The sequence below is a fragment of the Gavia stellata genome, chromosome 23 (assembly GCF_030936135.1).
Source record: "Gavia stellata isolate bGavSte3 chromosome 23, bGavSte3.hap2, whole genome shotgun sequence".
NCBI lineage: Eukaryota > Metazoa > Chordata > Aves > Gaviiformes > Gaviidae > Gavia > Gavia stellata.
In genome coordinates this window covers 5,825,460-5,839,976 of record NC_082616.1, presented here as the reverse complement: position 1 = coordinate 5,839,976, position 14,517 = coordinate 5,825,460, and the positions used below count along the sequence as shown (strand labels likewise).

The 14,517-nt window shown below is 42.4% G+C and overlaps 1 protein-coding gene across 1 annotated transcript in view; it reads right to left on the bottom strand.

Annotated features, from left to right (window-relative positions):
- Positions 1–13,658: 13,658 nt before the first annotated feature.
- Positions 13,659–14,517, bottom strand: part of ESF1 (ESF1 nucleolar pre-rRNA processing protein homolog) — a 30,767-nt gene continuing 29,908 nt past the window's right edge. Inside the window, exon 14 of the mRNA XM_059828537.1 lies at positions 13,659–14,403. Within this exon, the coding sequence (XP_059684520.1) occupies positions 14,104–14,403 (300 nt within the window). The 3' untranslated portion in view covers positions 13,659–14,103. The remainder of the gene's footprint in view (positions 14,404–14,517) is intronic.

The following is a 14,517-nucleotide window of genomic DNA, read 5'->3' as shown; positions in this document are numbered from 1 at the left end:
TCAGAAAGAACTTTTGGAAGAGAAGTTTGAAACAAGGAAAGTACACCTCTTGAAAGAAGGGCTTCTACATTCTGCCTCTTCCCTAGCTAACAGTATTAATGAGACTTAAAATAATCAAAGTCCATGTTGCAAGTTGAAAGCAGACTTTTTGTTACGACTTTACTTGAACCTAATAATCTTTGCAGACATTGTAGGGAATTGTTGATCTAAGGCTTGCCCATGACTGAGAGAAAGCTACTTTCCACGGCGTCCTTTTATTCAACAGTGCAACTTATTTCCCCACCCATCATGCCTAACTAGTTTTTAATGTGATGATGCTCCATAGCCACAATATTTACTTCTAAAAAGTGTCATTCCCTCTGTGTGTGGAAGGTCCTAAGCAGTACTGTAGCAATGCTGGCAAAAGCTGAAAGGCAGTATATATGGTTGCACAGCAGAATCTCCTATCCTCACATCACATACTGGCATCTGCCTGCGTGGTTTTGTGTCTACATTTTATGTAGGGGATGTAGAATCTGTGCATTAATGCAAATTCAATAGTCATATAAGAAGTTACAAACATGTGTTCCAGAGAAATGTAGCATATGAGTAACGCTTAAAAATGCCATACCTTTTCCTTTCTTTTGCAGGAAATAGCTGTTTAAGATCCTATGATGAACTCCTACTCTTCCATACTTTTTCATCCCTTACCCTTATTATTCTCCACTAATTTGCATGGGAAGGGAGAAAAAAAGAAATTAACTTGTTTTTTATGGCAAAGTATTCTTAAAAAAATGCCAAACAAGCCTAAAACAGTGAAAGGAAGTTTGCCTAGGTAAGTGTAAGGATAGCTATCATGATTACTAGTGAACCACAACATGCTTAAGTAGATCTCAAATAATTTAGTAACTCTATTTGGTTTTGATCTTAACCCTTCAGATGTTTATAGAATTTAATGTTAATGTTATGGAAAAGCTGTCAGTATTTTCTAGTATACAAAACAACAAAGCTCCCAAGTTGAAGAACAGAACTATGTAGTTTTCAGGAGTCAGAAAACAAACTCACTGTATTTACTGTTGCTCTTATCCACAGCCTAATACATGTTAATCCTGACACAATACTGTTTCTCTAGTTCAGCAGGCAAATTTAAAACCAGAGACATTCTACGTGTTGAATTAATTCAGGAAGTGAAAAAGCATATAGTGTTAATGCATGAATGGAGAAAACCTCTACAACATATTAAGATATTCCAATATGATATCTATCACTCCTACCAGCTCGAAAGGGATTACTTGTAACCTAAGAACACTAGAAAGTGAATAGAAGTGAAAAAAAAGAGATGTTTAATAAATAGGATTTAAACCACAGATTTTGCAAATGCTATATGGCTTACTCCAGTAATTAAATACCACTCCACTTAAACAACCAAAACAATGCAAATGATGTTTAGCAAGATTCAGCACTGGCACAGAACAGACAAACTTGCTGGTTTACCACAATCATCCTTTCAATACCAAAAATTAGCACGGCTTTCTAGGAAGTTATTTACTTCCACTCATTTTTTCTTAGATGCTAAATGTACATAGGTATCTTCATATATTTATAAATTTATGTTTTAAAATTAAATATGAAGTTACTGTTATAATTATACATATAGATATATTTATACAAAATGAAAGACCGCTACAATAGATAGACTCTACAGAGAGAAAAAGCATTTATGGACTACATCCAATTGTAATGGTCCCCTGTATAAACTTCAGAGCTAAAATGAAAGTTCTAATCGCTGTGTTTACTTCCTCTTTGCTAATAATAATGAAGAAAGCTCCAGCAGCCATTGGTACAGGCAGTAAGCTGAAATACGGTCTGTTTCCTACAAACTCCACTTTGCTGCATCTTATTACATCACACAGAATGCCACTACAGCAACAGGGGCATGACAAAGACTTCAGTAAAATGACAGAGGAGCAAGTAAGGAACCTGTATTCTTGCAGAAATGGAAGAAATAGTGTGGTGGTAGGGAAAGTAATAACAATGGTAGTTAAATCGGTTTTGAAAATGAAGATACAGATGCCACTTAAAGACTAACTAATAGCATAACTCCAGACTGAAAACCCTAATTAGGCCTTTACGTACACTTGGGTCTGAGGATGCATTTATTTTTACCAGACAACGTATAGTCAACCTATCTCAATAATTTTCTTCAGTTTATAACACCTCCTCCACCTCCTCCACATTGACTCGATTTTGTCAAACCCTTTCCACCTCAAACTGTTCTCCAAGTCCTTTCAAATTTCATTCACAAACCTGCTGCTTCCACTTTGTAAGCTCCCCTTGGAACCAACCTTTGCCTTTCTAGCTTCTTCTGAGATTTATCTGTTCTCTTTCCTGGCTGTCATACATTCACCACTTCTGATCTCATCCCTCCTTGTTACACAGTTCACTGGTTTACATCTGTACAGCTACAGAAATGGTGGAGGAATATACTCTCGTTCAACTCCTGAAGAACATGAACCATAGTGCTTTTACCAAAGTAGACCAAAGCACTTACTGCACTGAAAAAGTAATGCCAAATCCTACACAGGCACTCAGAAAGATGCAAATAATTGGAGCGTCACACCCAATGTAGAAAAAGTTGCTCAGTCCTTCAGTGCACTTGCCATAGACGCTGCGGCTATTCTCACAGCCAAGAGGCGACCCTCACCATTCCCCAAGATTCAAAGCTCTGCCCAACGCTCACTGCAGAGAAACTAGTGTCTGCTACAGAGCAAACACACACAAATGCGGCAGAGGGGCGAAGGCAGGAAGAGACGTGCGAACCGATGTCTCTGTCTCAATACTAGCAACATGGAGGAGTTTGTTTTTAAGAGCTTTGGGGTTTTACAGCAAGAGGCCTGGGGGGGGGGGGGGGGGGGGGAGCGGAGGAGGGCGAAGAGCGACAGGGCGAGAGGACAGCGCCTAACGCCGCGAGCCAGCAGCCCAGCCCCCGCCCGGGAACGCTTCGGCCACCGAGAGCGAACGGCGGCAACCGAGAAGCTGACGAGGAAACGAGCAGCCAGCAGCCACGAAACGAAAGTAGAAAAGAAACTTTTATTCGGAAAAAATCCTCGGCGGGGCCGGCCGCGGCTGCCCCACCGAAGCCCCCCGCGGAGGGCCGGGCGGACCCCGCTGGCACGGCAGCAGAAACCCCGCACAGGCGGGAAGGCGCGCAGGGCTGCCCGGCGGAAGAGGCCGGGGCGGCCGCAGCGCGGGAAGGAGGCGCAGCCCGCCGCACCCCCAGCCCCGTTATCCCCTCAGGGAGGCAACGGCCGCCGCCCGGGGAGCCCCCGGGGAGCCACCGCCAGGCCCCGCCGGCCGCGGCATCGCCGTGGCAACGCCCGGGGACACCGCCTCCCCCCCCGGGAGGTGGGGCCGCAGCGGCGGGGGTGACGTCACCCCGGGGAGCCCCCGCCGGCGGCGGCGCGCGGACCGCTCGAGCCCGCGCAGCCGTCTCGCGGCGCGGCCGTTACGCCCCACCGCCGCCCGCGAAGCCCCAGAGGGAGGATAAGAGAGCGCGGGCACGGGGAGGTGGGAGAGCACAGGCCGGGGAGAGGCGGAGATCGGCGGGCTAAGGCGGGGCAGGGCGGAACCAGGCGCGAAGCACTCACCCTCCACCGCCGTCAGCCTCGCGCACACCCGGAACCGTCCGCCCGCCCGTTGCCTCGGTGAGGATGAGGCGTCCCGCCCACCGCCTCCCGCCGATTGGGCGAGACGAGCCAGGCGACCGGAAACATCGTAACGCCGATTGGCGGCTCGGAAGGCGAATGCCTCGCCAGCTGCCGCGGGAAGGCCAATCGCGGCGGGGGGCGGGGGCTCGGCCCGAGGGAGGGCGTTGTAGCTGCAGCTAAAGGGCAGGGCGCCCCCGCTTTCTCTCTCAGGCTGGGCGGACCGGCTCTGAGGGGCGTCAGTGTGTGTTTGCCGCCTGTCAGGGCTCAGGGGGCGTCTGCGAGGGAGAGAAAGAGCGGGAGCGCGGGCGGCGGCTTCCCCGCGAGGTGGGGGAAATGGCGGCCGCAGCCTCCCCGAGGGGAAGGCGCCGGTGAAGGCGCTGCCCGGGCAAGGAGGAGCCGGGCCCGGGGCTGTGGGGAGTGAGGGTGGGAGGCGGGCACGGCGCACGCACCTGCCTGTGAAGCAGCTCTGCCCCGCCAGCCCCCAGCCCACTTCCCGGCCTTCTCCGGGGCTGCTGGGCCGTCCGGCTGCTTTTCTTTCCCTCGCCTTCGGTAATTTCCTCTCAGGTGGCTGTTGCCACCGAGCAAAACCTAATGAAAAATGAGACCAACGTCTGATGCATCTTGCGTAAGAATTTGGGTAGTTTTTGTTAACCTTGCTCCCAGCAGACGTACCGCTTAAGATACCTGGCCTGAACAAAACTGACTGATTACAAATAAATGTTCTTCATAGTAGTCCTGTCAGGAAATCTTCACACCGGTCAGATATTTTGCATCTCCCTCCTCCAATGGGCATTTAAGTCTTGTGTACTGTTACAGGAATATTGAGTTCCTATTAATTTCTGCCCATTTTGCTGTAAAGGGGACTCAACATCAGCTCTCCCAGTGTCATTTTCTAAAGCTGCCTTCCCAGAAATGAGGGCAGCTACATCTAAATACCATTTCCTTCATACCTTCTCCAATGATCGTTGCCATCAGTCTTGGAAACCAGCTGCGTACGTGTGTACCACTTCATTTATCCCCGTCCACATTGTCTACAGTTCCCAAAGTGCCTTCACACTTACGGCCCCTGCTCTTTGTAGGATTATGAAACTAGACCAGATGTTCTTACAGGCTTACATTGTAGGCTTAGATGTTCTTACAGGCTTACATCTTAGCTGATGCCTCAAATTTTCATTTGCAAAGGTCAGCTTTTTCAAGTTTAAACTGTAAATTTTTTAAAAGATCAGAACACATTTGTTCCTTTTGCAGAATTCGGTAAAGAGTTTTCCCCAATCTCTTGCTCAAGGTCCAGTGTGAGAAGTGATAGGTTATATTTCATACAAAAGATTCTCCTGACCTCTCTAGATGAAACAGATTTCAACTCCTCTACCATTTTCTTTTCCTAAAAACAAGCTTAGCGTGTAGCCTTTGCAATGGTTCCTACCACAGTGGACAGTATCATTCGTTCTCTGCAAACAAGCTGTCAGAAAATCACCTGCTTCAGCCAAACTACATCTTTTAAAGGGAATTTTTACAAATTAAGTTTCTACAGTTACTTCCTCTGGCACGAATTTCACTGACTAGCCAAAATACATTTCAAAGTAAATAATAACTAGTAATAGAACAGTTACACTTCTTACCATCATTACCATGTAAGACAAACGCAATCTGGTCTCACATTTGTAGTGAATACATTTTAGCCTGTGGCCACCATCTTGTAAAGAAGTTATATCCTATATTAAACATCAACAGAAATTTGAGCACTGAACTGTTGAGACCCAAACAAAAAAAATCTGGAAACTAACCTTTTTACCCCCAGACTTTATTCCATCTCCACTGTGTCCTAATCTTCCTATGCAGGATCTTCCCCAGGCATTCAGGAGGCTCCTTCCTGGCCTGCCTTATAATCACAGAAACCCCTTTTATGGCTTTTTTCCCCAATAAATAACAATGTGCTTCCATTAATTTTTGTATTATTGACTTTTTTTTTCACAGAGCAGCCTTAAATTTTTTTAACGATTCAAAAAATGTCAAGAACAAATGCAAGTCTCCTTTTTCAACACACGTTTTTGGCACACAAAACTATGTGGCTTACGGAGATCGGCTTTTGTCTTCCACATTACCAGGTGCTTCCTCTTCTGTTGGATAAAACTAGAAGGAAATAATGTCAAGTCCACAAACCTTAGAAAATCTTTGTCCTCCTTTCACAGATTTTAACGTGAGGTCCAAATCCCAGTTGCGAGTTGCTCTGTTGCCAATTTTTTTTTAAAAAGTCCTCATTAGTCTTGACAGTGATGCTGAAATGAACCAAGGAGATTCCACAAAGTACTTTTTTTGCCTCTCAGATGGCAATAGTTACATTTGAGCTAGGACAACGTGGTTTTTGGGGAAAGGGACGGTGTTGTGTGGAAGTGTTGCAGCCTGTCCTGCCTTCTGGCTGCAGCCTTTCTTCGACACACAGTGTTGGCCACTACACCCAAGCAGCTTCGATTCGACCTTGTGCATTCATCTCTATGTCCTGTATAAGGTCCTATGGACCTTCTGCCCCTCGTTTTCCCTTTCTCTGTCCACCTCTCCTGTCTGTCGGCTAAGAAAGAGGCAGCACAACATGTGCCTGACTCCGAGCTACACATATTTTGATTTGACCCTTCCGTCAAATCTCCTTGAAGTTGGCCAGCAGGTTCAAATTATGAAAGTAAGCTGACAGACTGATGGATGGACAGCGTGATCACAGAGCCCTTCTTTCTTTAGGGGGGAAGCTAAAAACATCATCAGTGTTTGGTGCTACCTTGTTCTCCAGGAGAACTGGATTTCAAATCCAAATGTCTGTTTTCCCTTGTTTTTTGATGCTTGTGCTTAACTTGTCTCTTGCTCCCGGTGACAGCTTCCAAACTGGCCAAGTATTTCTTGGTTTTTCCTATTTTCTGGTCCTCGCTCTTCTCTAGATTTGTGGTGCTACTCCAATAAAAAGGTGATCTCATTCTGTAAATCATTCCTCAGCATACAGGTTTGAAATGAAAGGCTTCCTGTATTCCTTTTACAAAGTTTCCAGCTGTGTTTTAATGCCTGGTTTTGGTTTTGTTCTATTTCTTGTTGATTATCTTAGATTTCTTCTTGCACTTGCCTGTGTTTTGAAGCAGACTCTACTCGTTTTACTTCCTAATTTGATAAAAAGCTTATTTTTATCTACTGCTTTAATTTATTCAGAATAAAAGTGGCTGTTCAAGCTCAGAGGCTTCAGTAAGGCTTCATCTAACATGCTATGCTATAATGAAACCATTAATTAAATAAAATTTGAGGTAAGAATGCAGACATATATGCCACTGCTTAATTACTTCTTGGAACTTAAAGTGATTATTTTAATACCAACACCCTCCATTTCCTGAAATAGAAGCTCAAAGAGTGGGTACTTTCTATTTTTTTGACCAAACGTTGAGTGGGGTGATCCCATGTGCTCAGAAAGAAGAATTTAAATGTGTTTGCAGCCAGGCAGACCCATGGACATTCACGTGGGTACAAGCACATCCCTACAAGAAGCACTTTAACACAACACAGCTGGAAACTTCTCCTTTGACCAGGATTTTGAGAAGACTTTTCAGAAGCGACGCTCAGTTAGGAGCCATGTGCAAGGGGTATGCATTTGCTGTTAAACTCAGTAAGTTGCTTAACACCATGCCAAGCAAAATTATTTGCCTCAGCTAAGGGAAACAAGACGAAATCCCACCTCTGTCTCTGCTGCCTCACAACTCCTGTTTCAGACTCAGGAGTATAAACTCTTGTCAAACGAGATTAGGGTGGATGCTCTAAACGTGTCCTGTAGTTCCTTCACTGAGGAAATTCCTTGCAGAGATAAATTTTGGAGCTTCTTTGAGTAAGTTGAGGCAATACAGTATGCGTCTATGAGGTTCTGTCAAATCAGGCCCACGTATCTGACAACATACATTCAGATACCATACTCTGTTGAGATGATGTGGACAAAGTACAAAGAAAAGAGAGAAACCATTTGATACCTCCGCTAGTTACAACCCATCCAAGACTGCTGGGTTTTATTTGTAGGATGACACAAATTCATTAAGAAACCTATAGCGAAGTAATTCAGCTACTTCACTTCAAGGCAGACTAGCATTTGGAGCTGGAGATGCTAAGCTGTGGCCCTCAGGTGCAGTGACACAGAATATTCAATTTAATAGTGGGAGACAAGAAAGGTAGGCTTTTCATCACAGTTTAGATCTCCTTTAGCTTTTTTGTGGGGCAGCAGGAAAGCTGCTTTGAATAGACATCCTGACCTCACAAAACCACTCTATCCCTGCTTTACAAAAGAAGGCATTCCAGGCAACAAATAATTGAACCTTTGGGTTGGGAGGTTTCAGAGCTTTAGGACATCTGTTGAAGGACAGAAGAGCTGAGTAAAGGCAGTAGAAGAGGAGAAGACTCACATCCCTTTCCTATCCCTTTTGACCCAGATGAGAGGACAAGCTTAAACAATCAATTCAAAACAACTTTAACACTTTAATGAAGAATTTGTCTGGGAAGTGGTGGGGGGGTGAGAACAACAAGGCAAGCACATAAAAATACAGCCCTATATCAACCGTTTAATTTAGGAACTTTGCAACTCAGTTCTACAGTCAACAGTAAAAGAAGCTGAATGCACCAACAAATATGAACAGGAATTGTTATCTGAATGATTGTATGCAAAAGGAGAACCCCTGAAGGCTATTGTAAAGGCTAGAATCAATCCACTCAGATACCACGTTATTAATCCCCATGAAAGACTGGCTGATCTTTGCAGGTAGCATAAATAAGCCTGCAGTCTTCTCCAGGCACGCTTGTTGTTTCCTCTGCCTATGAAAAGGCCCCTTCTTTGACTTCCAGCCAGTAAAATAATGTGTTTTCCAGATAATGAGCCGCTTTACATGAGGAAAATACTCTAGCGTCCTGGACCTGTCTAAATAGCATTCCATGTACTCCTGGCTGCTCAACACCCACACATGGTTATTTCCAACGCTTGTTCCATCGCATCTCAAAAAACTCTTAACTCAGTGTGATTGCGATCTTCCCTCAGCCAGCTTTCACAGTTGTAACTAGATGGGGGCCAAATCATAAGACATGGGACTTTTAAAAAATGAAACTTCAAATATGCATTCTTCAGCCATTGCCAAAATAACCACTATTAGTAAACCCCTGCAAGGTTTTGTCTTTTTTCCTCAGAGATGGAAAGTGAGTTATATGCATACTGGGTACATACTGGCCACTGTAGCAGGACAGTCATCTCCCCATCAACCGCTACGGGAAATCAGGAAGCCAGGACTCACAGAACAGTGGTTTTCAGAGTCAGAAATTGTTTCTTTTCATGCCCACACAAAGCATGGTGCAGATTTAAATATGACAATTTAAAAGTACATATTTTGGCAAAACGGGCCAAGTTGATGACTAAGTAAATCCTGGACTAGTTTTTCTCCACAAGTTTTATCATCTCGCTATGTTTATGGGTTTTGACCTGCATGGTTGCTTTCCGCAGCTCTCCCTCGGTAATGATTTAGTCCAAACCAAAGTTGGTTTATTGCACTCAAGGTGTGACACAATTTCAGTAGGGCAGTCTTCGCAACATCCTCCTCTTCAAATTCTGTGATATGGATCCAAGTGCAACAAAGAGAGTTCAGGATACTTAAATTAACTGTGAAGCTATAAGAATAACTGGCAGAATCATTCGCTTATTGGGGAAGTTCTGATCTTCAGGATGTAAAATGAGGAGAAAAAGAAATCCATTCTCATCCCTCCAACTAGCTCATAAGCTCTATCAGCAAATTCATGTTTTGGAGAGGTGAAGTCCGTGCAAAAAATTGATGCAAGTTTATTGCAGGACAGAATTTGTACTTTGTGCATTTAAGTTCGTTACTGTCTCCTTTTAGGTGTCACCGGTCTGCCACACCTGTTTTGATGCTAAAACAAGAGCGTTGCAAGTAGCTTTATAGCCATCACCTTGTGCAGCATCCCTTTGACTCAGTAAACTCCACAGAAGGCCATACGCAGCACACTGCCATTCACTGCTAACAGCTGGGACGTGTGTTGGAGTGGTCAGTCTGGTCCTCTGGATTGAGAAGGTGATGAGCCATACATGAGGCAAGTGGGCTTCCATGGAGCAGAAGGGTTGTGGGTTTTATTTAATTATAATAAATTAAAATTAAAACTCTGCTAACAAAACAGTTATTTTGCAAAGTCGAGCACTTGGACACCAAAATAGAGAATAATGAAGACTGCTTCTCTTCATGGCATTTTCCTGTCAGACTACAGCTCACAAAAGAGCATACGTTTATGTAGCTGAAACAAATGCCAGAGCTGATTTCACACATACCGTGCTTGATTTTCTGTCTGACATGTTTTGGTTCTTAGGCATTCATATTTATTTTCCTCATACAGAGCTCCAAAATTCACCAAATGAGAAACACGTGAAAAAAAAAAATGCGTAACTTGCAGTTGGTTTGGGAATTACTGACCACCTTTCCCACCTCTGGCTGTCAGGACACCCTTCAGAACAACCCCTGGTTAACACGAGGGGCATCGTGCGTCACCGTGCATCTTCTCAGGCTGTCTCCCTGATGGTGCTGCTCAGCCGTTACTTTTGCAGAACTCTTTCAGGAAGAGGACCAACAGCTCAGGCTGCCCTGCCCTGCCCCAAAATCCTCCTAGAGCCCAAGGCATCCCTTCTTGGGGCAGCTCACACACCCACTCCCCCTCTGATTGCCCAGGCATTAACCCAAGGGGAAAAGCAGATGGGAGAATGAGGAGGGGAAGAAGCTTATGCTTAGGGGGTTTGCACTCCACAGAAATTATTTTAACTCTTGATCACCTGTACAAATCACAGCCATCCTAAAACAGTCACTTTGCTATTCTTAGTCCTTTTGGTAACCACTTCTGTTAAGACTTAAATATATTTTCCATGGACAAACTGCCAGCCCATCTGAGCAGCAGTTCAGCCACACACGTTGCTGACTGCGATGGGCAGTTTTTCTGTTGTAGTTCCGACTTACAATGTCAACCTTTGACTCATGCTGTCGGAAGTCAATACAAACCCTATCTGCCTCAATTGTCCTTTCCCTCCTTCCTTGTCCCAGAAATATAAAACGAGAAAGGTCTCAGTGCATTGGGCAGGGTTTGAGGGCAAAGCCAAGGAATCCGTGCAGTGCCGAGGAGCGCATGGGACACAATCCAAGAGCATTTGCCCATGAAAACTTGGCAACCAGCCTTTGGATCTAGTGTCTCTGAGAACAGGACAGGAGCAAGGTTTGCCAGGGCACTCACTGGAGGCTAGAAGCAACGTTGTTTAAAACTTGCGTACTATTGCATGGCTGAAATACAGAGCTGGAACAGTACCGAGCAGGGATTACTCATATGTTAGTGATGAGGATATAAAGTAATAATGACCTTAAGTGACATTAATCTAGATTGGATCCAGAGCCCAGACAAAAATATTCCCATTTATAACACCATTTGTCAAGCACAGAAAAATACACAAGATGATAGACCTTTCTGCCACCTTGTCTTGCTTTTTACAGGAATACAGTAACACAGTCCTGTGCATGAAAAGGTACATTTTTACATTTGGAAGGTTGCAGTTTTTTTAAAGTATTCTATGAAATAAAGAATAATGAATATTACTGTGCTATCAGAACTATTACTTTTGTTGTTCTTATCATAGCTACAGAACTGAGGTTGAGATATTTAACTCATGATTTAAGACAAGTGCAAAACAACCTAATTACTCTAGTAGTTTAAATATGTATTGTATATAACATAAGTTTCTAAGACTTTATTTTAAAAAACCTCACAGTATTTTGGTTGCTTGTTTTGTTTGCTAAAAAAATATGTCATGGCACAACTTACTGTTATTTTTGGACACTACTGAAATATGAAAAGAACAAAAAGCCAACTTGCTATTAATTGGAAATAATACATTTAATTTTTAGAAGGAAGGAATAATAGAAAACATACGTGGCTCTTCATCTCTGGTTGTCTGATCTTTCTCAGTTTTTAAATAAATCAAACCCTCTTGTGATTTCCACTTGTAATGTTAGATCTTTAAATGTCTGGCTTACACTCTAGTATGAGCTTTGAAAGCTGCCAACTTGGAAACAAACTACTTTATAGCAGACCTCCATAAGCTGCTAGTAAATTAGTTCTGTCTCACTTTTAACAGTCCTGTTTTTTAATGTATTATTTTACTTAATTGCTGTCACTTTTGCTGGTGACATGACATTTAATGAAAGGGAAAAATGACATCACATTTTAAAGTTCAGCGGTTAGAACTTGTAGATCCTATTTTCATGTTTAAAAGGATGCAACAGTCAAAAACATCCTTTGTTTTGTTTGCACCAAGGGCATTGGCATTCTAGATGAGACATGACCACTTCTTACCGGACTTCTGAGATACGCTTCTGCTGAAAACACAGAAGAAATTACTTCAGACTTTTTTAGCATTATTCTGGAATTACGGAGATTAGATGATGAGATTTGAGCCATTAGCAATTCATACTTAGTAACTTGGTTTAAAAAAAAAGGGGGGGGGGGAGAGGATTTAGACGTAATCATTTTATAAACAGACCAGAAATTTCCCATCTAAAATGCATGCTGGGATGGATCCTGCAGTTCTTCCCAACCAAGGTGTCCCCTCAGGGGCATCTCATCTTCTAAGACACTTAACATTTTCTTAAGTAGTAACCACTGGCTCTCCTGTTTGATAGAGATGCAGGAACACTTCCCTTGGTGGAAAATTCTGTTTCCCAAAGCGTCTTTCTTTCCTCTTTCTTTGTAAATTCCTATCTTGGTGAATATCATTATGCTGTTCTCCACTGTACACCCACGTTCAGAAGCTTCCTGCCACGTCCCGTGGGACAAGTTTTCCTTGTTCTCCCCGTCACAGCTGGTCAGTTCAAACTACAAAACATGGGTTTGTCAGGTCCTGCCATATTGATTGAAAGGCTAAGAAGCCCCAGAAGCTGGGTCAAAGTTACGTACAAAAGACTGCAGTATCTCCTTGACTTTTTCAGTTAGCTACTTGAAAATTAATCTAAGATGTTCAAATGTTTATGAAGAGCAATTCCATTTAAAATGTTTGAGGTCTGCAAGTACTCCTCAGGCACATCATTGCAAAGCACTCTTGTAAAAACCATCTCCACCTGTATTTCTATATTGTGTCCCTTAATTACTTTGTCCATTTTGGCCATTAACTATAGAGCATCTCATGAGCTGCATCTGATTCCATAATCTCCTTGACACATTGACATATATTTACTTCATATAAACACCAGTTTTGATTATCTATAGTTTCTAACCTCTGTGTTAATAGAATTCTTTCTTTAAATAAGTAGAATGTCTTAGTAATTAATGATACTTCTTTAAATTACAAATTACCTTTCAGCTCCTTGTTTCTAAAATTTTCATTCTTTTTTGATACTATGTTGTATTTCCATTAGAGCTGATACAGCAAACACTTAAAAAAACCCAAACCAAACCAAAACATACAACAAATCAATCCCCACACTCCAGGGAAGAAATATAATTTTCTACCTACTGTATTTTCCCTGCACCATTGATACCTTCATCAGTGACACCAATACCAACATGGTCAAACAACAGGGTTTCTAAAATTGTATCATCTAGACCTGCCTTTGACTTATTTCTTTTTTTTTTTTTTTTAAACACTTGCAATGCTGGAAGACTTTGTGTAAGTGTAACTGTATTAATGGGAATGCAATATTAATAGTAAAAAGTTTAATTTTGACATAATTTCATTTAGGCGCAGAAGAAGAAAACACAGTTAAGTGCCTAAAATTCCTTCAGGCCAATTTAAACCATTTATTTCCGATATATATTAATGCAACTCTTCTAAATGGCAATATGTCCGTTAATTAGTTCTATTATCCAGGAAGTCCTCAAGTATTTAAAGGAGAAATTAATGAAGCATATAAGTAATCTTTTAAAAATATACAAAAACCCTGTATATAAAATTTCTTCCATTCTTAGTTATATTACTACCTTCTTTATCAGCAGAGGTATGTTTTACAGCCTTCTGTAACTTCTGCAGAAGTGTTTTTCTTATTTATAGATACAACCGTAATTACGACCACGTTTTGTAGCCATCTTCAGCACTTCTGTTATCTTTAAGAGACAGCATGATACAAACCAAACTGCCCCAAAACCATAAATTCCTTACGTGTTTTCAAGGTGTAGTTTTTCAATAATAGTACAAAACAGCATTTGTTGTGGCAGAAGAAAAGAGTGATTATCACTCTAGTTACTTAAAAACTCACCACCATAATTAAGTGACTTCTTGGGAAACTTTAGGGGGATAGGAATCAGAGCAGGCTGTAGTAAATTTAATAGACGTCACCAGTTAGAAGAACTGAGACTAAAGTAAAGTCTGAGTAAAAATAAAGTTCCGTTATTTGAATTTCTGCTTCTTCCTTGCCTGAAACTCTTCCGTTTTATTTTTGACGGACTTTATTAGCATTGACAAGGCAGGATCTATGGCTTTCCTAGCAACTTCTCCTTTCTTTGCCGTCTTGTTCTCCTGCCCCTTGCTTGTCTCTTTAAGATCTTGCTCCTTTTCTTCTCTTCGGCGAGCTTTCTCTTCCAAGATCTTTTCTACTGCTTTTGTCTTCTTGAAATTTGGATCTGAAGGATCCAAATTAAACAGGGGAGAAGTAAACATGGCTTGGAATCTTGTATCGGCAACATTTACCTGAAGGCAGAAAAGGAGTATTTATTTTAGGTAACCTTTACCCATGATAGGAAAGCTTTTAAACACAATAAAATATGAGCTGCTTAAGGAGTCATAGCTCATGAGAATGTTCAC